The sequence below is a fragment of the Bubalus kerabau genome, chromosome 5 (genome assembly GCF_029407905.1).
Source record: "Bubalus kerabau isolate K-KA32 ecotype Philippines breed swamp buffalo chromosome 5, PCC_UOA_SB_1v2, whole genome shotgun sequence".
Classification (NCBI taxonomy): domain Eukaryota; kingdom Metazoa; phylum Chordata; class Mammalia; order Artiodactyla; family Bovidae; genus Bubalus; species Bubalus kerabau.
Window position 1 is genome coordinate 54,940,782 of NC_073628.1, and position 24,801 is coordinate 54,965,582.

At 42.3% G+C, this 24,801-nt stretch overlaps 1 protein-coding gene across 1 annotated transcript in view; it reads right to left on the reverse strand.

Annotated features, from left to right (window-relative positions):
- Positions 1-24,801, reverse strand: part of CHIT1 (chitinase 1) — a 36,519-nt gene that overhangs the window by 7,671 nt on the left and 4,047 nt on the right. Inside the window, 9 exon segments of the mRNA XM_055583746.1 lie at positions 69-90; positions 4,661-4,691; positions 8,964-9,086; positions 9,754-9,773; positions 9,775-9,882; positions 10,083-10,107; positions 10,109-10,237; positions 12,186-12,242; positions 12,898-13,099. Coding sequence (XP_055439721.1) covers positions 69-90; positions 4,661-4,691; positions 8,964-9,086; positions 9,754-9,773; positions 9,775-9,882; positions 10,083-10,107; positions 10,109-10,237; positions 12,186-12,242; positions 12,898-13,099 — 717 coding nt within the window.

Consider the following 24,801-nt stretch of genomic DNA (forward strand, 5'->3'; position numbering starts at 1 on the left):
AATGGGCTTATAAAACCATCTAGCCTACTCAGTGAGGAAGAGCTGGGCAGGAAACCCCCCCACCCACCCCAGTCTGGATTCAGGTCTGCCCTTTCCAGGGACTGGGGTGGGGTAGGGGTGGCTCTTCCCTGAGTGATGTCCCCTGAGATGCTATCAACTTGGGAAAGCTCTTGCCTCTGAAAGCACTTTCCAGAATGTCAGTTAGTGACAAGGAGCAAAAGTTATCCATTATTGTGAAGGAAATGGGATTGAGGGTATATGAAGGGACCAGGAACCATTTGGACTGGAAACTTGAGCTCAAAGACAGCCTCCCAAATAGTCACTGGTTTATATGATACTGTTAGATTGGTTTATTGTGTCTAATATAAGCCAAGATGCTACATATTCTGTCACATCAAGAAGAATAAAATACCTAGGAATAAATCTACCCAAGGAGACAAAAGACCTGTACTCAGAAAGCATGAAAGCTGGTTCCTGCATGGAACACTAAAAACCAACTTTTATTATCTACAAGAAGTGCCTATCATAACATTGAAGGTTAGTGAAGACTTTAAAGGAAAACATGACAGTCTGGTTGAAAAGGTAAAAGATTTTTTGAGCACTTGTGATCTTGCTAAAGGCTACACGCAGCCAAATGATTCTACCTTCTTCAGCTTTGTATCTGCATAGGTCCATTTTCATATGACTCTCTTCTAAATCCAAGTTTTTAACTACTTTTGTTCCAAAAATAATTTTTTATATGAATCCTATACAAAAGTTAAGGTCCGCCTAGTCAAGGGTATGGTTTTTCCAGTGGTCATGTATGGATGTGAAAGTTGGACTGTGAAGAAGGCTGAGTGCTGAAGAACTGATGCTTTTGAACTGTGGTGTTGGAGAAGACTCTTGAGAGTCCCTTGGACTGCAAGGAGATCCAATCAGTCCATCCTAAAGGAGATCAGTCCTGGGTGTTCATATGAAGGACTGATGCTGAAGCTGAAACTCCAATACTTGGGCCACCTCATGCGGAGAGTTGACTCATTGGAAAAGACCCTGATGTTGGGAGGGATTGGGGCCAGGAGGAGAAGGGGATGACAGAGGATGACATGGCTGGATGGCATCACCAACTCGATGGACATGAGTTTGGGTAAACTCTGGGAGTTGGTGATGGACAGGGAGGCCTGGCGTGCTGCGATTCATGGGGTCGCAAAGAGTCAGACACGACTGAGCAACTGAACTGAACTGATACAAAAGTTTATAACTAGCTTCTCTCTCTCTCTCTCTCTCTCTCTCTCTCTCTCTCTCTCTCGGATTTAAAGAAACAAAGACATTTAAGTATCCCTTACAAGAAGGAGTCTGGGGGTAGGTGGTTCCAAAATCATTATAGTAGTTAAACTACATCATAAAGGATCCAGCCTCCTTTTGTCTTTCCTCTATTATCCTCTTCAGATGGTCGACTCTTTCTTTTTTCCTGGTGCTTCTCATCTCACTAACCAGTTTCTTAGCTGGAAACTTTAATGCTACATAGCAAATGGTAATATGTCCTGTGTAAGTAAATTAGTGTATCTATTAAAAATTGAAACATGGAATTTAAGGAATCCCTTGTGGCTCAGCTGGTAAAGAAACCAGCTGCAATGCGGGAGACCTGGGTTCGATCCCTGGGATGGGAAGATCCCCTGGAGAAGGGAAAGGCTACCCACTCCAGTATGCTGGTCTGGAGAATTCCGTGGACTGTATAGTTCATGGGGTTGCAAAGAGTCAGAGTTGACTGAATGAATTTCAGTCACTGAAAACTATAAGATGCTGATGAAAGAAATCAAAGAAGACACAAACAGATGGAAAGATACATCGTGTTCATGGATTGGAAGAATTAATATAGTCAAAATGACTATATTACTCAAAGCAAACTATAGATTCAATGCAATCTCTATCAAATTACCAACATCATTTTTCACAGAACTAGAACAAAAAATCTCAAAATTTGTAAGGAGAAACAAAACACCCCAAATACCCAAAGCAATCTTGAGAAGGAAAAGTGGAGCTGGAGGAATCAAGCTCCTGACCTCAGACTGTACTACAAAGCTACAGTCATCAAAATAATACAGTGCTGGTGCAAAAATAGAAATATAGATGAATGGAACAGGATAGAAAACCCGAAATAAACCTACGCATTTATGATCAATTAATCTATGACAACGGAGGCAAGATTACAATATTGGAAAGATCCCTTCAACAAAGGCACTGGGAAAACTGGACAGCCACGTGTAAAAAAATGAAATTAGATCTTTCTTTAACTCATTTACAAAAATAAGCTCAAAATGGATTAAAGACCTAAATGTGAGACCAGACACTAAAGATCTCCTAGAGGAAAACATAGGCAGAACACTATCTGACATAAATCACAGCAACATCTTTTTCAATCCATCTCCTAGAACAATGGAAATAAAAACAAAAATAAACAAATGGGACCTACTTAAACTCAAAAGTTTTTCTTTTGAAAACTTACCCAAGTTTTCAAAAGAAAACAATAAACAAAATGAAAAAACAACCCACTGATTGGGAGAAAACATTTGCAAATAATTTGACTGATAAGGGATTAGTCTCCAAAATTTATAAACAGCTTATAAGGCTTAACAGCATCAAAGCAAACAATCCACTCAAAAAATGTGTAGAAGACCTAAACAGATATTTCTTAAAAAAAAAAATACATATGGTCAATATGCACATGAAAAGATGTTCAACATCATTAACTATTCAGTTCAGTTCAGTTCAGTCACTCAGTCGTGTCCGACTTTTTGTGACCCCATGAATCGCAGCACGCCAGGCCTCCCTGTCCATCACCAACTCCCAGAGTTCACCCAAACCCACGTCCATCGAGTCGGTGATGCCATCCAGCCATCTCATCCTCTGTCGTCCCCTTTTCCTCCTGCCCTCAATCCCTCTCAGCATCAGAGTCTTTTCCAGTGAGTCAACTCTTCCCATGAGGTGGCCAAAGTACTGGAGTTTCAGCTTTAGCATCATTCCTTCCAAAGAACACCCAGGACTGATCTCCTTTAGAATTATTAGAGAAATTAAACTCAAAAATACAATGAGATATCACCTCACATTAGCCAGAATGGTTATCTTCAAAAAATCCACAAAAAGTGCTGGAGAGGATGTGGAGAGAAGGGAACCCTCCTACACTGTTGGTGGGAATGTAAATTGGTACAGCTACTATAGAGAACAATATGGTGGTCCTTGAATACCCAAAATTATAGCTGTCCAACTCTTTGGAACCCCAAGGACGGTAGTCTACCAGTCTATGAAATTCTCCAGGCAAGAATACTGGAGGGGGTAGCCATTCACTTCTCCAGAGAGCTACCATATGACCCTGCAATCCCACCCCTGGGCATATATCCAGAGAAAAACATGATTTGAAAAGGTACATGCATCCCAATGTTCATTGCAGCACTGTTTACAACAGCCAAGATGTGGAAGCAATCTAAATGTCCATCAACAGATGAATGGCTAAAGAGGATATGGTGTGTGTGTGTGTGTGTGTATGTGTGTGTGTGTGAGAGAGAGAGAGAGAGAGAGGGAGAATGAAATGATGCCATTGGCAGCCACATGGATGGACATAGAAAGCTCATACTGAGTGTAGTACATCAGACAGAGAAGAGGAAATATCATATGACATCCCTTATATGTAGAACCTAAAAAGAAATGATACAAATGAACCTACTACAAAACAGAAAGAGACTCACTTAGAAAATGAGACATGGTTGCTGGGGGAAAGGATAGTTAGGGAGTTTGGGGTGAACATGTACACACTGTTATATTTTAAATGGATAACCAACAAGTTCCATATAGCACATGGAACTCTGCTCAATGTTATGTGGCATTGGATAGGAAGGGAGGTTTGGGGGAGAATGGATGGATACATGTATATGTTGTGGCTGAGTCCCTGTACTGTTCACCTGAAATTATCACAATATTGTTAATCAGCTATTGGTCTTCAGTCACTCAGTCATGTTTGACTGTTTGCAACCCAATGAACTGCAGCACAACAGACTTCCCTATTCTTTACTATTTCTGGGAGTTTACTCAATCTCATGCCCATTGAATTGGTGATGCCATCCAACCATCTCCTCTTCTATCATCCCCTTCTCCTCCTGCCTTCAATCTTTCCCAGCATCAGGGCCTGTTCCAATGAGTCAGCTCTTTGCATCAGGTTGTCAAAGTGTTGGAGTTCCAGCTTCAGCATCAGTCCTTCCGGTGAATGTTCAGGGTTGATTTCCTTTAGGATTGACTGGTTTAATCTCCTTGCAGTAGAAGGGACTCTCAAGGGTCTTTTTCAGCACCACAGTTAGAAAGCATCAATTCTTTGGCACGCAGACGTTTTTATGGTCCAACTCACATCTGTACATGACTACTATAAAAATCATAGCTTTGGCTATACAAACTTTTGTTGGTGAAGTGATGTCCTGCCTTTTAATACTCTGTCTAGATTTGTCATAGCTTTCCTTCCAAGGAGCAAGCGTCTTTTAATTTCATGGCTGCATTGATTTTGGAATAAAAAAAAGGGGGGCTGTTACTGTTTCCATTGTTTCCCCATCTATTTGCCATGAAGTAATGGGACTAGATGCCATGACCTTATTTTTTGAATGTTGAGTTTTAAGCCTGCTTTTTCACTCTCCTCTTTCACCTTCATCAAGAAGCCCCTTAGTGCCTCTTCACTTTCTGCCATAAGAGTGGTAACATTGCATATCAGAGGTTATTGATATTTATCCCGGCAATCTTTATTCCATCGTGAGCTTCATCCAGACCAGCATTCACATGATGTACTCTACATATAAGTTAAATAAGGAGGGTGACAATAAATAGCTTTGATACTCCTTTCCAAATTTTGAACCAGTCCATTGTTCCATGTCTAGTTCTAACTGTTACTTCTTGACCTGCATATATATTTCTCAAGAGGCAGGTAAGGTGGTCTGATATTCCCATCTCTTTAAGAATTTTCCATAGTTTGGTGTGATCCACACAGTCAAAAGCTTTAGCAATGAAGCAGAAGTAGATATTTTTCTGGAATTCCCTTGCTTTCTCTATGATCCAATGAATGTTGGCAATTTGATCTCTGATTCCTCTGCCTTTTCTAAATCTAGTGTGTATATCTGAAAGTTCTTTGTTCACAACCTGTTGAAGCTTAGCTTGAAGGATTTTGAGCATCACTTTGCTAGCATGTGAAATGAGTGCAATTGTGTGGTAGTTTGAACATTCTTTGGCATTACCCTTCTTTGTGGTTGGAATGAAAACTGACCTTTTCCAGTCCTCTGACCACTGCTGAGTTTTCCAAATTTCTAATGGCATATTGAGTGCAACACTTTAATAGCATCATCTTTTAAGATTTGAAATAGCTCAGCTGGAATTCTATCACCTCCACTAGCTTTGTTTGTAGTAATGCTTCCTAAGGTCCACTTGACTTCACACTCCAGCATGTCTGAATGTAGATGAGTGATGATACCATTGTGGTTATCCCAGTCATTAAAACTTTTTTGTATAGTTCCTCTGTGTATTCTTGCCTCCTCTTCTTAATATCTTCTGCTTCTGATAGGTCCATACTGTTTCTATCCTTTATTGTGCCCTTCTTTGCATGAAATATCTCTTGGTATCTCTAATTTTTCTTGACGAGATCTCTAGCCTTTACCATTCTATTGTTTTCCTCTATTTCTTTGCACTCTTCACTTAAAGCCTTCTTATCTCTCCTTGCTATTATTTGGAACTCTGCATTCAGATGTGCATCTTCCTTTTCTCCTTTGCCTTTAGCTTCTCTTCTTTTCTCAGCTATTTGTAAGGCCTCCTTAGACAACCATTTTCCTTTTTGTATTTCTTTTTCTTGGGGATGGTTTTGGTCACTGCCTCCTGTACAGTGTTAAGAACCTCTGTCAATAGTTCTTCAGGCAATCTGTCAGATCTAACCTCTTGACTCTATTTATCACTTCCATTGTATAAGCATAAAAGATTTGATTGAGGTGATACCTGAATGGCTTAGTGGTTTTCCCTACTTTCTTCAACTTAACTCTGAATTTTGCAATAAGGAGCTGATGATCTGAACCACAGTCAGCTTCAAGTCTTGTTTTTGCTGACTGCATAGAGCTTCTTTACCTTTGGCTGCAAAGAATATAATCATCTAATTTTGATATTGACATCTGGTGATGTCCATGTGTAGAGTTCTCTCTTGTGTTGTTGGAAGAGGGTGTTTGCTATGACCAGTATGTTCTCTTGCCAAAACTCTGTTAGCCTTTGCCTTGCTTCATTCTGTACTCCAAGGCCAAACTTGACTGTTACTCCAGGTATCTCTTGACTTCCCACTTTTGCATTCCAGCCCCCTATTATGAAAAGGACATCTTTTTGGGGTATTGGTTCTAGAAGGTCTTGTAGGTCTTCATAGAATTGTTAAACTTCAGCTTCTTTGGCATTAGTGTTGGGGTATCGGATTGAATTACAGATGTTCAATTCCAGATATTCAAGCTGGATATAGAAAAGGCAGAGGAATCAGAGATCAAATTGCCAACATCCACTGGATCATCGAAAAAGCAAGAAAGTTCAAAAAAAACATCTATTTCTGCTTTGTTGACTATGCCAAAGCCTTTGACTGTGTGGATCACAACAAACTGTGAATAACTCTTAATGAGATTGGAATACCAGACCACCTTACCTGCCTCTTCAGAAATCTGTATGCAGGTCAGGAAGCAACAGTTAGAACTGGACATGGAACAACAGACTGTTCCAAACTGGGAAAGGAGTAAACCAAGGCTGTATATTGTCACCCTGCTTATTTAACTTAAATGCAGAGTACATCATGAGAAACGCTGGGCTGGAAAAAGCACATGCTGGAATCAAGATTGCCGGGAGAAATATCAATAACCTCAGATATGCAGATGACACCACCCTTATGGCAGAAAGCGAAGGAGAACTAAAAGGCCTCTTGATGAAAATGAAAGAGGAGAGTGAAAAAGCTGGCTTAAAACTCAACATTCAAAAACTAAGATCATGGCATCCAGTCCCACCACTTCATGGGAAATAGATGGGGAAACAGTGGAAACAGTGTTAGACTTTATTTTTGGGGGGTCCAAAATCATTGCAGATGGTGATTGCAGCCATGAAATTAAAAGACGCTTACTCCTTGGAAGGAAAGTTATGACCAACCTAGACAGCATATTAAAAAGCAGAGATGTTACTTTGCCATTGAAGGCCTGTCCAGTCAAAGCTATGGTTTTTCCAATAGTCATGTATGGATGTGAGAGTTGGACTATAAAGAAAGCTGAGCATTGAAGAATTGATGCTTTTGAACTGTGGTCTTGGAGAAGACTCGTGAGAGTCCCTTGGACTGCAAGGAGATCAAACAGGTCAATCCTTAAGGAAATCAGTCCTGAATATTCATTGGAAGGACTGATGCTGAAGCTCCAATAATCTGGCCACCTGATGCAAAGAACTGACTCATTTGAAAAGACCCTGATTCTGGGAAAGATTGAAGGCAGGAGGAGAAGGGGGCAACAGAGGATGAGATGACTGGATGGCATCAGCAATGCAATGGACATGAGTTTGAGTAAGCTCTGGAAGTTGGTGATGGACAGGAATGCATGGCATGCTGCAGTCCATGGGGTCACAAAGAGTAGACATGACCGAGTGACTGAACTGAACTGAACTGACTGTGATATTGAATGGTTTGCCTTGGAAATGAACTAAGATCATTCTGTCGTTTCTGAGATTTCACCCAAGTACTGCATTTCTGACTCTTTTGTTGACTATGAGGGCTACTCCATTTCTTCTAAGGGATTCTTGCCTACAGTCGTAGATATATTCATTATCTGAATTAAATTTTCCCATTCCCATCCATTTTAGTTCACTGATTCCTAAAATATTGATGTTCACTCTTGTTCCTGCTTGACCACATCCAATTTACCTTGATTCATGGACCTAGCATTCCAGGTCTCTATGCAATATTGGTATTTACAGCATTTGACTTTGCTTTCACCACTGGACATATCCACAACTGGGAGTCATTTCCTCTTTGGCTCAGCCTCTTCATTGCTTCTGGAGCTATTTCTCTGCTCCCCTCCAGTAGCATCTTTGACACCTACTGACCTGGGCAGTTCATCTTTTAGTGTCTTATCTCTTTGCCTTTTTATACTGTTCATGGGGTTCTCAAGGAAAGAATTCCGAAGCAGTTTGCCATTCTCTCCTCCTGTAGACCACAGCTTGTCAGAACTCTCCACCATGACTCATCTGTCTTGGGTGACCCTACATGTCATGGCTCATGGTTTCATAAAGTTACACAAAGCTATGATCCGTGTGATCATTTTGGTTAGTTTTCTGTGATTTTGGTTTTCATTTTGTCTCCCCTCTGATGGATGAGGATAAGAGGCTTATGCAAGCTCCCTGATGGAAGGGGCTAGTTGTGGGGAAAACTGGGTCTTGCTCTGGCAGGCAAGGCCATGCCCAGTACATCTTTAATCCAATTTTCTGCTGATGAGTGAGGTTATGTTCCCTTGCTGTAGTTTGGCCTGAGGCCAAACTATGGTAGGGGCCATTGTGACCTTCTCCAAAAGGACTTATGCCAGTTCACCATGCCTCCCAAGACTGCGGCCTCTGTGTCCCTGACCCTGCGGCAGCCCACCGTTGACCTACGCCTCCACCAGAGACTCCCAAACACTTGCAGGCAAGTCTGGCTCAGCCTCTTTTGGGGTTACTGCTCCTTTATCCTGTGTCCTGGTGCACACAAGGTTTTGTTTGTGCCCCTCCGAGTCTTGTTTCCCCAGTCCTGTGGAAGTTTCTCCTCAGCAGTGACATGCACCAGGAAAATAAAGCAAACAAACAAGCATGAAACAGACAAATCCTGTCTTCTCCATGTCTTGCTTGGTATCCTGCTTTTCCCTTCCATTAGGTTTCTTAAGGCTGGAAAGGGGCCACTGGAAAGGGCCTGTGCAGGGCGTCTTCTATCACTTCACACCTTGAGTCTGTCCATGATGCCACACGCTCCCTGCCTCTTACAGAGGGAGCTGTCATGCCCTGTAGTCTTCTCCCAAGAGCCATGGAAGTCATAGGCCATCAGGCTGCAGAAATCCGGGTTCCTGCATGAGGCATGGGAAGAGCGGGTAAGGGGCTAGTGAGTAGGGTGGAGCTCTCTCTCTTGCTCGCTCCTTCCTTCCCCACACGTGTGTGGCCTGGGGAGAGACCAGCCGCACACTGGGTGGTGGGGGTGGGCTCTCTCTGGCTCTGGGAGACACGAGACCCAGGTGGCACTCCCCAGTCACTGCATTATACAGGCCATTCTCATTCTTGGCAGCTCACGCCTTTAGCATGCTCCCCCATCTGTCCCCTCAGCACCCTCAGGACAGAGTCCATTCAGGATTCCTTATGCTATTTTGAAGGGAAATCTAGTTCAGCATTTCTCAAACTTTAGTTGTACAAATAAATTACCTGAGAATCTCATTAAGGTAAAGGTTCTGATTCTATAGGTTTGGGGTGGGAAGGAGCTAGACAACTCATTCTCCTAGAGATGCTAAGGGCTTCCCTCTTTCCCCTCCCAGGAGTATTTCAAAACTGAATTCTTAAGGGAAGGTCCAGGGCTCCAAAGACAGGGACTCCAGAGGGGTGAAGTAGCAGATATAGTAAGCAAATCCTTTCTGGGTCTGCTGGTGGTACAGGTGAGTCCCCACTCTGAGGGAGGCTTAGCTTGCCCTTGGTCTCTCTCCCCTGCAGAGAACACAGAGTCCACGCCATCTGCCTGAGACTCACAGAGCAATTTTGTCCACCTCATTCATATCCAGCTTCTTTGTAGGGTCATCCTGCTGGGATGGCTGAGCTCAGCAGAAGGCATGCCTTTCTTGAGGTCTGGGCTTCCTGCTGAAAGGCATTGACCAGGTCCTGCAAGAGTAGCTCAGAGTAAACACACAGGCAGGGACCATGTAGCGCAGTGAACCCCAAGCAAATTTTCCCATGCAGGGGTCTGAAAACTGACCACAGGTCGATACTTTGTAGATAAATGAAGCAGCTGAGCCTGGGGCAGAGCAGCACCTATGTGTCCCCCTGACCAACTAGATCTCTCCTACCTCACCCAATCATACCTGCACCAGGGCAGTGAAGTGCTGAAGCAGGGCTCCCTCAGCTTCCTGGGTACTCCCAGTCAAGGTCAAGGCCATCAAAGTCATATTTGTGCAGAAACCTGATGGCTGAGTTGACAAAGGTCTGTCAGTTGTTGACTGTAGGTACCATGTCTGTCCTGAATATTCATTGGAAGGACTGATGCTGAAACTGAAACTCCCATACTTTGGCCACCTGATGCGAAGAACTGACTCATTTGAAAAGACCCTGATGCTGGGAAAGACTGAAGGCAGGAGGAGAAGGGGACAACAGAGGATGAGATGGTTGGATGGCATCACCAACTCAATGGACATGAGTTTGGGTGGACTCTGGGAGTTGGTGATGAACAGGGAGGCCTGGCGTGCTGCAGTCCATGGGATCACAAAGAGTCGGACACGACTGAGCAGCTGAACTGAACTGAACTGAAGTGAACCAAGTCCGTGAACCTGTGGGGTGATGAAGGGCAGTGTGGGCCTGTCTTATATGGTACAGTGGGTCATGCTTCTTCAGAGTCATGAGAGAAACTTCTCAGGATATTGGCACTCGGCTATCTAGGCCAGGACAGTGTTGGAGGCATGCTTCAGAAGCTGCTGGCTATTTGCTGGGGCGTATGGGCCTGGCTCAGAGAAGGCAATGGCACCCCACTCCAGTACTCTTGCCTGGAAAATCCATGGACAGAGGAGCCTGGTAGGCTGCAGTCCATGGGGTCGCTAAGAGTCAGACATGACTGAGTGACTTCACTTTCACTTTTCTCTTTCATGCATTGGAGAAGGAAATGGCAACCCACTCCGGTATTCTTGCCTGGAGAATCCCAGGCACAGCGGAGCCTGGTGGGCTGCCGTCTATGGGGTCGCACAGAGTCGGACACGACTGAAGCGACTTAGCATAGCATTAGCATTATGGGCCTGGCTAAGGGAAAGGGACAATGTAGAAGTGAGCTCCGCCTCCAAATATTGACATCAACATTGACTCACTAAGAGCTCTGCTTCCCAAAATTTCCTCCAGAAGCCTACTGCCACTTCCCTGCCCAGAGATTTGTCCTACTCTGAATCAGAGCTGGCTGTCAACCTAGCATGGAGGTTGGAAAAAGAAGAGGAGTCAGTTTCTAAGATGAAGAGGAAGAGAAGCCCAGCAGGTTAGTGAGGATCTGGGTAATCTTGAGAGCCTGCTGGTCTAGTTCCTTGGCAGGGTGACATGGTCACTTTTCTTCTAACTCACATTTGTAGAGTGCTTCGTGGCTATTGTTATTACTGTTACTAATCCAGAGCTCTTTAAAAGTCCTAAGGTGCCCCAGGAACTACACCACTACATCCTACTTTCTCAAGAAGTCCCTGGACTTCTTGGGGGTCTTGAGGTTTTAAAGACTATTTCTATCTTTATTTTTTTTAATTTATTAATTTGATTTATCTAATAGCATCAGTTTTTAAGTGGGGTTTGTGTGCCCTAGAACTCCAGGCTAAGAACTCTGAATTTCAATGAAAAATCTATATAACTAGTGTTTTGGGAAGGGGAATCATAAAATTCATCAGTTTTTTAAAAGGGGTTATGATCCAAAAATATTAGAAAGACTGGCTTAAAATTTAGGGGACCATGTATTCATGACTTTCTAGGAAAACTCTGATTCCAAATATACCATTCCACTATCTCCATAAATAATCAAAAATATCTTGGAAATGTCAATATTCTGCTATCCCAGCTCGATCTCACAGACTGTCTTTGACACCCAGAAAGGGAACAAAAATTCCCAGATATCCTGTTTCAGAGCTCAGAAAGTATAGACATTAAATGTTGTCTGGGATTAGTTGAGACTCTCCCTCTACCCATTTCATGGAGGAAACGGCTGAGGCCTGAGACGAGGTCAGAATTTCTGGGCTGCATTTAAAGCAAGACAATATATAATGGCCTGGAGCTAAGCCCACTCCACTGCCTCCCAGTGAGGTAGCGAGAACTCAGAAGGAAGCTCAGCTCTCAGAGTCCACTCTTCCCTCTCACTCCCCAGGAATCAACATGGCTGATTCCCTGACGGGGGTCTCTCTGGCCAGTTCCCCATCAGGGACCCTGCCATGTAGGTGCCCACAACAACTCACTTCTGAATGCCAAAGCTCCAGCCCCCAGTGGCCAACAGCGTCTTCATCTTGGAATTACTGGGGAAGACAAGAGAAGGGCCAGGATTGATCCAGCCAGGTCCTGGGACTCATTTCACTAACAAGGAAGCAAGGAGACTTGCAGGGCTGATGGGGTGAGATTCAGTTTAATTCAGTTCAGTCGCTCAGTCGTGTCTGACTCTTTGCAACCCCATGAATCACAGCATGCCAGGCGAGGTTGGGGACATCTAAATCCCTATGCTCAGAATCGGTACCAGGGAAGCTCTAGATTGGGAAACAAAAGACATATTCCGGCCTTTAAGGACCTCTTCTCTGGCTGGGGAGCTGTACACTCAATGAACTCAGAAAGCAAGAGATCAGGGCAGATCTTCAGACAGGCTTTATTAAGGTAGTAATAACACTTGAGCTGAAGGATAGATAGATTTTAGGAGAAATAAGGGCCCTCATTCCCAGCAGAGGAAAAGTTTCACAATCCAGATTCCATGTAGACCTAAACTGGAAGGGCCCTAAAAAAGTCTTTATCTACACTCGCCTCTTCCATATAAGAACAAGAAGCTCAGAGAAGAGATGAGATTGGCCCAAATCCACATAGCAGGTCTGTAGCTAGATTGAAGTGCTGGGGAAGGTTTCTGGCTTTGAGAGGAGGCACCTGCTTTCTCCACCTCCCACCCCCACTCCCTCCACTGCAGCTCACATCTTCTACAAGCCATGGAATTCCTTGTAGAGTGTCTCTTCATCCCATTCTATGGAGCTGAGTTGGTGACTGTCCATGCCAGCAAAGGCACGGATGAGGTGGGTGCGCAGACTGGGGTCCACATCCCTGGGTAAGAAGCAAGCAGCCCCCTCTCTGTACTGGACCCAGTTAGTGAAGTAGCAGGCCAGTTTTGCAGCAGAGCCTGGCCAGTCGGGGCAAAGAAAAGAAATGGCAATCAGAAAGGCCTGCTGTGGACTGGCACCTTCTGCCTGGAGGCAGAACCTACATCATGCCAGAGTGTGTTAAACATGGCCCTTTGTCAACTGAAGGCGGAGGCAGGACTTTTAAAAGACAGCTTGGAACACTTTAGAATGTTAGTTAAAACACAAATACATAAGGTCACAGAGAGGAGGCCCCAGGCGCAGGCTGAATTTATGTTTCTTTGGTCTTACTTTAAAGAGGTTTGCATTTACTATTATCCCCATGGGGTTGCAAGGAGTAGAACGTGACTGAGCACCTTTCAGTTTCACTTGCAGGACACCTGTTTATTAATATTACTGACAGAAAGTGAAAGCGTTAGTCACTCGGTCATGTCCAACTCTTTGCAACCCCATGAACTGTAGCCCTCCAGGCTCCTCTGTCCATGGGACTCTCTAGGCAAGAACACTGGAGTGGGTTGCCATTTCCTTCTCCAATGCATGAAAGTGAAAAGTGAAAGTGAAGTCGCTCAGTCGTGTCCAACTCTAGCGACCCCATGGGCTGCAGCCTACCAGGCTCCTCTGTCCATGGGATTTTCTTTCTAGGCAAGAGTACTAGAGTGTGCTAGATTCCCTATATATGCATTAATATACCATATTTGGTTTTCTCTTTCTGACTTTAGGCTCAAGGTTCATCCACCTCATTAGAACTGACTCAAATGCCTTCCTTTTATGGCTGAGTAATATTCCATTGTGTATATGTACCACAGCTTCTTTATCCATCATCTGTCAATGGACATCTAGGTGCTTCCACGTTGTAGCTGTTGTGAATAGTGCTGCAATGAGCAATGAACATGTGTCTCTTTCAATTTTGGCTTCCTCAGGGTATATGCCCAGGAGTGGGATTGTTGGGCCATATGGTGGTTTTATTCGTAGTTTTTTAAGGAATTTCCATACCGTCTTCCATAGTGGCTGTATCAATTTACATCTAAACAACCATGCAAGAGTGTTCTCTTTTCTCCACACCCTCTCCAGCATTTATTGTTTGTAGACTTCGGATGATGGCCATCTGACCAGTGTGAGGTGATACCTCATTGCAGTTTTAATTTGTGTTTCTCTAATAATGAGTGATGTTGAGCATCTTCTTCTGTAGGTGTTAGGAAGAGTTCATGTGTTTGTTAGCCTTCTGTATGTCTTCTTTGGAGAAATGTCTGTTTAGGTCTTTTTCCCCACTTTTTGATTGGGTTGTTTGTTTTTATGATATTGAGTTGTATGAGCTACTTTTATACTTTGGAAATTAATCTTTGTCAGTAGTTTTATTTGCTATTATTTTCTCCCATTCTGAGGGCTGTCTTTTCACCTTGCTTATAGTCTCCTTTGCTGTAAAAAAGCTTTTAAGTTTAATCAGGTCCCACTTGTTTACTTTTTTGTTTTTATTTCCATTACTCTAGGAGGTGGGTCATAAAGGATCTTGCTTTGATTTATGTCATCGAGTGTTCTGCCTATGTGTTCCTCTAAGAGTTTTATAGTTTCTGGCCTAACATTTATGTCGTTAACCCACTTTGAGTTTATCTTTCTGTAGGTGTTAGGAAGGGTTCTAATTTCATTCTTTTACAGGTAGCTGTCCAGTTTTCACAGCACCATTTATTGAAGAGGCTGTCTTTGCTCCATTGTACATTCTTGCCTCCTTTGTCAAAAGGTACCCATAGGTGCATGGGTTTATTTCTGGGCTTTCTATCTTGTTCCATTGATCTGTATTTCTGTCTCTGTGCTGGTATCATACTGTCTCGATGACTGTAGCTTTGTAGTATAACCTGAAATCAGGAAGGTTGATTCCTCCAGCTCCATTCCTCTTTCTAAAGACTACTTAGGCTATTAGGGGTCTTTTGTGTTTCCATATGAATTGTGAAATTTTTTGTTCTAGTTTTGTGAAAAATGCCAATGATAATTTGATAGGGATCACATTGAATCTGTAGATTGCATTTGGTAGCATAGTCATTTTCATACCATTGATTCTTCCTGCCCAGGAACATGGAATATCTCTCCATCTGTTTATGTCATTTTGATTTCTTTCATCAGTGTCTTATAATTTTCTGTGTACAGTTCTTTCATCTCCTTAGGTAAGTTTATTCCTAGGTATTTAATTCTTTTTGTTGCTATGGTGAATGGTATTGATTCCTTAATTTCTCTTTCTGATTTTTCATTGTTAGTTATAGAAATGCAAGTGATTTCTGTGTATTGATTTTGTATCCTGTGACTGCTAAATTCACTGATTAGCTCTAGTAATTTTCTGATACTGTCTTTAGGGTTTTCTATGTATAGTACCATGTTATCTGCAAACAGTGAGAGCTTTACTTCTTCTTTTCTGATCTGGATCCCTTTAATTTCTTTTTCTTCTCTGATTGCTGTAGGACTTCCAGAACTATGTTGAATAATAGTGGTGAAAGTGGACATCCTTGTCTTGTTCCTGATCTTTGGGGGAATGTTTTCAGTTTTTAACCATTGAGAATAATGTTTGCTGTAGGTTTATCATGTATGGCCTTTACTGTGTTGAGGTAAGTCCCTTCTATGCCCATTTTCTAGAGAGTTTTAATCATAAATGTGTGCTGAATTTTGTCAAAGGCTTTTTCTGCATCTATTAAGATTGTCATACGGTTTATATCTTTCAGTTTGTTAATATGGTGTATCACATTGATTGATTTGTGTATATTGAAGAATCCTCGCATCCCTGGAATAAACCCAAATTGATCATGATGTATGAGCTTTTCATAGTGTTGCTGAATTCTGTTTGCTAAAATTTTGTTGAGGATTTTTGCATCTATGTTCATCAGTGATATTGGCCTGTAGTTTTCTTTTTTTGTGTTGTTTTTGTCTGGTTTTGGTATTGGGGTGATGGTGGCCTTGTAGAACGCGTTTTGAAGTGTTCTTTCACCTGCAATTTTTTGAAAGAGGATAGAAGGATAGGCATTTTAGAACAATAGGCATTAGCTCTTCTCTAAGTGTTTGATAGAATTCTCATGTGAAGCCATCTGGTCCTGGGCTTTTTTTTGGGGGGGAGATTTTTGATCACAGCTTCAATTTCAGTGCTTGTAATTGGGGTGTTGATAATTTATATTTCTTCCTGGTTCAGTCTTGGAAGATTGAACTTTTCTAAGAATCTGTCCATTTCTTCCAGGTTATCCTATTGTCATAGAGTTTTCATAACAGTCTCTTGTAATCCTTTGTATTTCTGCACTGTCTGTTGTAACTTCTCCTTTTTCATTTCAAATTTTGTTGATTTGATTCTTCTCTCTCTCTCTCTTTTTTTTTTTCTTGATGAGTCTAGCTAAAGGTTTGTCAGTTTTGTTTATCTCCTCAAAAACCAACTTTTACTTTTATTAATCTTTACTATTGCTTCTTTCACTTCTTTTTCATTTATTTCCACTCAGATCTTTATGATTTCTTTCCTTATACTAATTTTGGGGTTTTCTTCTTCTTCTTCCAGTTGTTTTAGGTGTAAAGTTAGGTTGTATCTTTGATGTTTTTCTTTTTTCTTGAGGTAGAATTGAATTTCTATAAACTTAGAACTGCTTTTGCTGCATCCCATAGGTTTTAAGTTGTGTTTTCATTGTCATTTGTTAGTAGAAAGTTTTGATTTCCCTTTTGATTTCTTCAGTAATCCATTGGTTATTTAGAAATCTGTTGTTTAATCTCCATGTGTCTGTGTTTCTTACAGTTTTTTTTTCTGTAATTGGTATCTAGTCTCATAGTGTTGTGGTCAGAGAAAATGCTTGATATGATTTCAATTTTCTTAAATTTACAGAGGTTTGATTTGTGACTCAAGATGTGGTCTATCCTGGAGAATGTTCCATGTGCACTTGAGAAGAAGGTGGATGCTTCTGAATTTGGATGGAATGTCCTGAAGATATCAATGAGATCCATCTCATCTAATGTATCATTTAAGACTTGTGTTTCCTTATTAATTTTCTGTTTTGATGATCTGTCCATTGGTGTGAGTGTGGTGTTAAAGTCTCTTACTATTATTGTGTTACTGTCAATTTCTCCTTTTATGTCTGTTAGTGTTTGTCTTATGTATTGAGGTACTCCTATGTTGGGTGCATAGATATTTGCAATTTTTTTGTCTTCCTTTTGGATTTATCCCTTGATCATTATGGAGTGTCCTTCCTTATCTGTTGTGATATTCTTTATTTTAGGATCTATTTTGTCTGATATGAGGATTGCTACTCCAGCTTTATTTTGTTTCCCATTTGCAAGGAATATGTTTTTCCATCCTCTCACTTTCAATCTATGTGTGTCTTGAGGTCTGAAGTGGGTTTCTTGTACACAGCATATGTATGAGTCTTGTTTTTGTATTCATTCAGCCAGTCTGTGTCTTTTGGTTGGAGCATTTAATCCATTTACATTTAAAGTAATTATTATTATATATGTTCCTATTTCCATTTTCTTAATTGTTTGGGGTTGATTTTGTAGATTTTTTTTTTCTTCTCTTGTATTTCCTCACTATAGAAGTCCATTTAACATTTGTTGTAAAGCTGGTTTGATGATACTGAATTCTCTTAACTTTTGCTTGTATGAAAAGCTTTTGATTTCTCTATCAATTTTGACTGAGATCCTTGCCAGGTATACTAATCTTGGTTGTAGGTTTTTCCCTTTCAGTACTTTAAATATATCCTGCCATTCCCTTCTGGCCTGCAGAGCTTCTGCTGAAAGATCAGCTGTTAAGCATATAGGGTTTCCCTTGTATGTTACTTGTTGCCTCTCCCTTGCTGCTTTTAATATTCTTTTTTTGCGTTTAGTCTTTGTTAGTTCAATTAGCATGTGTCTTGGCATGTTTCTCCTTGGGTTTATCCTGTATGGGACTCTGCACCTCTTGGACTTGATTCTCTATTTCCTTTTCCATGTTTGGGAAATTTTCAACTATAATCTCTTCAAAACTTTTCTCATACCCTTTGTTTTTCTCTTCTTCTTCTGGGACCCCTATAAATTGCATTTGATATTGTCCCAGAGGTATCTAAGACTATCCTCAATTCTTTTCATTCTTTTTACTTTATTCTGCTCTTCAGAATAAAGTTATTTCATTTTGGTGGAAATAAATAATTTATAATGGTGGAAGTTATTTCCACCATTTTATCTTTCAGCTTATTGATTCGTTCGTCTGCTTCAGATATCTGCTATTGATTCCTTCTACAGTGTTTTTAATTTCAGTAATTGCGTTGTCTGTCTCTGTATGTTCCTTCTTTAATTCTTCTAGGTCTTTTTTAACTGATTCTTGCATTGTCTCCATTTTGTTTTCAAAGTTTTTTGTCATCTTTACTCTCACTATTCTGACTTCTTTTTCAGGTAGTTTGCCTATTTCCTCTTCATTTATTTGGATTTCTCTGTTTCTAGGTTGTTCCTTCATTTGTGTAGTATTTCTCTGCCTTTTCATTATTTTTTTTTTAGCTTATTGTGTTTGAGGTCTCCTTTCCCCAGGATTCAAGGTTGAATTCTTTCTTCCTTTTGGTTTCTGCCCTCCTACAGTTGGTCCAGTGGTTTGTGTGAGCTTCGTATAGGGTGAGATTTGTGCTGAGATTTTTTCCTCTGATGGGCAAGGCTGAGTGAGGCAGTAATCCTGTCTGCTGATGATTGGGTTTGTATTTTTGTTTTGTTTGTTGTTTAGGTGAGATGTCCTGCACAGGGTGCTATTGGTGGTTGGGCCATGCCAGGTCTTGTATTCAAGTGGCTTCTTTTCCGTGAGTTCTCACATTTGATACTCCCGAGGGTTAGTTCTCTGGTAGTCTAGGGTCTTGGAGTCAGTGCTCCCACTCCAAAGCCTCAGGGTTTGATCTCTGGTCAGGAATGAAGATTCCACAAGTGGTTTGTTATGACATTGACATTGACATTGAAGTCACTCAGTTGTGTCCGACTCTGCGATCCCATGGACTGTAGCCTACCAGGCTCCTCTGTCCATGGAATTTTCCAGGCAAGAGTACTGGAGTGGGTTGCCATTTCCTTCTCCAGGAGATCTTCCCAACCCAGGGATCAAACCCAGGTCTCCTGCATTGTAGGCAGATGCTTTACCGTCTGAGCCACCAGGGAAGTCCCAACAAATATCCAAAATGAGAAACCAAAGATAAGCCCCACATAAATGGCAGTTACAAAATCAAGCAAATAATAAATAAAATAATGGAATATACACATATACATGTACACCCATGAGCAAAGTCAAAACAGTCCAACGAAAATAAAGTACAACAGATTGACCTAGAGAACAAAGAAAATCAAACAATATATTCACCAGTTAAGAACAAAACTAGCTAAAGCACAAACTGGAAAACAAAACTAAAGCAAGGTGCTAACTGGAGAATAAAGCAATGAAAATAAAACTAACAAATATGTTGAGAGGAAAGGAAAGAAAGATAAGGAAAAAAGAATAGATATGCAATGTTAAATAGAGGTAGATAAAGAAGATTTATATATATATATCAAAGGTTAACTGCAAGGGGAAAAGAATAATAGGAAAAGCAAACAAAAATTTAGAAAATATAATAATAGGTTTAAAAAATTAAAATTAAAAAAAGAGGAAAACTCCACAGAACTGCAAAAGCCTAATGTAGAGGCAGAGATTCATAAAATCAATAAAAATTGTTGACTGAAGAAGAAAAAAAGAAAAAAGAAAGCTCAAAAGCTTAATCAGATTTCATAGTGCCAATAAAATCGACAACTACAACAGAAAGGGAAATGAAAGAAAAAAAAATTCAAAAGAATCTACAAAGCAAGTCAAAACACAATATTCTTATTTATTATTCCATAAATGTTTCTCTTGAGTCGCTGCTGTCAGAGTCCTTTCCCGTGCTGGGGGTCACTGTCCACCTCAGCTCCCTAGGATGCCCTCCAACACTGTGCCCATCCCTGGACCTGCTGTGGGGACAGCTCAGATTCTAATCTGGTCCTACTCCTGTGTGATCTTGCCTCCAATGCCCACAGCTATCAGAACTAGTGTGTTTTCTTTTATGGGAGCTCTCAATGGCCTTTTATATATTCCATAGACACAGAGTCTGCCTAGTTGATCATGTGGATTTAATCTGCAGCTGGTGGGAAAGTTTTGGGTCTTCTTCCTTAGTTACACTGCCCCTGGGTTTCAATTGTGCTTTTGTTTCTACCTCTGCATGTGGGTCAGACTTTCCTTGTGGCTCAGACAGTAAAGCATCTGCCTACAATGTGGGAGACCTAGGTTCGATCCCTTGGTTGGGAAGATCCTCTGGAGAAGGAAATGGCAACCCACTCCAGTACTCTTGTCTGGAAAATCCCATGGACAGAGGAGCCTGGTAGGCTACAGTCCATGGGGTCGCAAAGAGTCAGACACGACTGAGCGACTCACTTTCACTTTTCACTTTCTGCATGTGGGTAGTCCACTGGGGTTTGCTCCCGAGGCTGCACTGAGGGACTTTGGCTTGAAATTGTGAGGGCCAGGTGTGGAGGTGGTGCAGCTGCTTGGGTTGTAGGGGTTCTGGCAGCACCAGGTACTCAGATGGGCTGGCAGCTAGAGAAGCAGGAAATATAGTGCTCTAGAAGGGTATGGCAACCAGTATTGGCCAATGTGCTCCAGTATTCTTGCCTGGAGAACCCCCCTCCCTGACAGAGAACCCTGGCAGGCCACAGTCTACAGGGTCACAAAGAATGAGACACTACCAAAGTGGTCCTGCGCGCACAGACACAGGACTTCTTTTGCCTGTGGCAGCTCTGCCCCAGCGACCGTTGAATGTGAAGGTGGTGCAGCTGCTTGGCTTGTGGGGACCCTGGCGGCGCCAAGTGTTCAGGGACACAGACTGCCTCTGACACAGGAGTTATGGCCCTATCACAGTCTTTTTGCAAGCCTCTTGTAGCTGGCGATCAGAAGGCCTCTTTGGCCAGTCTTTCTCCATAACTCCACCTGTTCAGGCACTTAGAGGGCTCCCTTGCCTGGGGTCCTTCTCTGTTGTTCAGCTAGAGGGCACCCCCTGGCTGGGGTCCTACTCTGTAGATCGGCACATCAGGCACTTAAAGGAGCACCCTGGGTGGGGTCCTACTCTGTAGTTCAGTGCGTCAGACGTTGGATGGGCCAGCCTCTCTATTGTTCAGCCGCCGATGCTGGCTGGGGAGAGAGAGGTTACGGTGCTGGCCCCACCCCCTACGTGTGACTCAGCAGCATCGCCTTGCTTCCATGGCTGCCTGGCTTTCCTTCACCACTATCTCCTCCCTCGCATCCCCTCCATCTGTCTCTCCACAGTCAACAGCAGCCCTTGCCCTGAGATTGCTCCACAATCCCCAGTCTCCAGCTCCTAGCCACTCCCCTTCCAGGAGACCTGTGTTCCTGTCCAGTGTATGTATGGCTGCTGCAAGGACAGTCTGATTCTCATTCCATTTAGGCTGCCACAGATCAGCTGTTTCACTCCCAGCCTTAAATGTTTCTCCTCTGACCCAGACAGTTGACCCGATGCAGGGATGGGACCCCTGCTTCAGTTCCCCCACCCTCCGAGGGCAGGTCCAGTCCTACTAACACTCCTGTTTTTCCCCCTGGTTCCTTCATCCTCCCGAGTTTTGCGTGGGTCTATGTATTCTTTTCCGCTGGTCAGGTCCTCCTGTTCACTCTCAGCTGGTGCTCTGAATGCATGTCTGTGTCTGGAGGTGTATTCCTGAGGTACCCGTGGAGAGAGATGTACTCCATGTCCACCTACTCCTCCACCATCTAGTTCTCCCCCTCCCCGCCCCCCATAGATCTTTCTTTATCTTGATTTCCCCATTCTTAGCCTAGAGTGCTGAGGCAGTGTATTCAGTGAAAGATCAACCTCTTTGTGAGCAGTTTTATTCAGTTCTCCTTTCCTGCTCCTGGCTTATTCGCTTCTTTCAAACTAAGAAAACCTAGAAGAGTCTGGAATAACTATTGATATAATCCAGTTTCTGAAATTAACATGTTTCTGGATCACCCAGATGACTTTGACCTGAGCTGCTGTATGTAAGAGCTAGATGACTTATGCCTGTGATACGGCACTTTTGAATTCCAACTCAAAGTGTGTGTGCACGCATGCACGCACATGAGTGTGCATGTGTTGGGATTGGGAGAGGTAATTTTACAAAGGTCCCCACTCTTAGTGGATTCTAGACTTCAATTCCAGCCCCGTGAAGCTATCAAAAGTAAAACTTAACCTCCCATCTGCATTTTCTTGATTGGGCAAAAGGGGCCCAGATGCAAGGCTCAATTTCAGCAGATAAATCCATGATTCTTCAGTACTTTATTAGTGTTTCCATGCTCTCAAGCAGGTATTTCATTCTTTTGATCTGTTCTAATTATTCTTAGTGAGATACTTCTGCTTCACTGATTACACTAAAGCTTTTGACTGTGTGGATCACACCAAACGGTGGAAACTTTTTCAAGAGATGGGAATACCAGACCACCTTACCTACCTCCTGAGAAATCTATATGCAGATCAAGAAGCAACAGTTGGAACCGGACATGGAACAACAGACTGGTTAAAAGTTGGGAAAGGAGTAAATCAAGGTTGTATATTGTCACCCTGCTTATTTAACTTATATACAGTTTATCATGCAAAATGCTGGGCTGGATGAAGCACAAGCTGGAATCATGATTGCTGGGAGAAATATCAACAACCTCAGATATGCAGATGACACCACCCTAATGGCAGAAAGTGAAGAGGAACTAAAGAGCCTCTTGATGAAGGTGAAAGAGGAGAGAGAAAAAGCTGGTTTAAAACTCAACATTCCAAAAACTAAGGTCATGGCATCTGGTCCCATCACTTCATGGCCAATAGATAGGGAAAAAATGGAAACAGTGGCAGATTTTATTTTCTTGGGCCCCAAATCATGTGGACAGTGACTGCTGCCATGAAATTAAAAGACGCTCCTTGGAAGAAAAGCTATAACAAACCTAGACAGCATAATAAAAAGCAAAGACATCACTTTGCCAACAAAGGTCCGTCTAGTCAAAGCTACAGTTTTTCCAGTAGTCATATATGGATGTGACATATGGATGGACCATATAGAAGGCTGAGTCCCAAAGAATTGATGCTTTTGAACTGTGGTGCTGGAGAAGACTCTTGAGAGTCTCCTCTGCAAGGAGATCCAATCAGTCAATCCCAACTGGAAATCAATCCTGCATATCCATTGGAAGGACTGATGCTGAAGTTCTAATACTCTGGCCACCTGATGCAAAGAGCCAACTCATTGGAAAAGACCCTGATGCTTGGAAAGATTGAGGGGAGGAAGAGAAAGGGGTCACAGAGAATGAGATGGTTAGATAGCATCACTGACTCAATGAACCCATGTTTGAGAAAACTCCAAAAGATAGTGAAGGACAGGTAAGCTTTGTGTGCTACAGTCCATGGGGTCGCAAAGAGTTGGACACGACTGAGCAACTGAACAACACAGGCAATTAACAATGTTGTAAAAGTTTCAGGTGGACAGCAAAGGGACTCAGCCATGCACATACATGTATCCATTCTCTCCCCATCTCCCTTTCCATTCAGGCTGCCACAGAACATTGAGTCGATTTCCCTGTGCTCTACAGTGGGACCTTATTGGTTACCCATTTTAAATAAATCAGTGTGTACATGTCAATCCCAAACTCCCTAATGATCCTTTCCCCTCCTCCTCCCCCTGGCAACCATAAGTTTGTTCTCTAAGTCTGTGAGTTTGTTTCTGTTTTGTGAATAAGTTCACTTAGGGTACTTCTTATTTTTAAAATCTCTTAAACATGTTAACATCAAGAATAAAACCATAGCTATTGACATCGCTTATGACAGATGAAAAATTGAACACACTCCCCTTGCGACCATCCACTTCTTGTCAAGGTAATTTGTGATATTAAAGTCTGAATCATAATTATGAAGTCTTTTGTATATATAATTGTAAGGATCTCATTTTTCTTGAGTTTCATATATTAATCAAAACAATTCAATTTACATAGCTTTATTAGTTTTATTGATTTAATTATTCTTTGCTTTTGCACTTTCATCTTTGGGGTTCTTCATTTGGATTCATTTCTCAGGTGGCAGTAATATCTCATAAAGATATTCTCCAGGACTGTTTTATGGAAAAATCCCCAACCCCCAGTTGAGCTCACTAATATCCGGCATCAGTTATCAATGTATTACCTTTCAGCTCCAAATGCACGCTTTATACCTGTCTGGGCTGTCTTCTCCCTGGCACATGCTATGCTTTACCAGCAGAGGGCACTGGAGAGACAGGAGGAGAACAGCCTCCTCCTGGTTCCTTTGCTTTCCCGCTGACTTATTCTCAGGACTCTGAAGTCTGGTGGAGCTTACCCCCAGCAAGTTTCAGCAGTTCACCTGCTCATGGCATCTCTACGGCTAGTTTTATGGACATCTCTTCTAGTTTCCCAGCGGCAAGTTTAGCTACATCCTTCATGGGTGGATTCCTGATGAAAGGCAGGGGTTACTGGAAAGTCCCACAAACAACATTCTCCCAAAGAGATTTCTCAGTGAGTTCTTTGGGAGCCCTAGGTGGCTTCACCATGATCAGCTGCATTTCCCTAGAACAACTTCCTGGGAATTTTGTGGACACTCAGCAGAACACTCAGCTGGCAGCCCAAGGCTGTAGTTCTTGCCCGTCAGTCTAGGATCTCTGACTATGGACCAGTTTTGTCCAAAGACAACTCAGAGAATTTCTCTGCTGTCCATGGGCCGCACCCACACCTTACCCAACAAGGGCT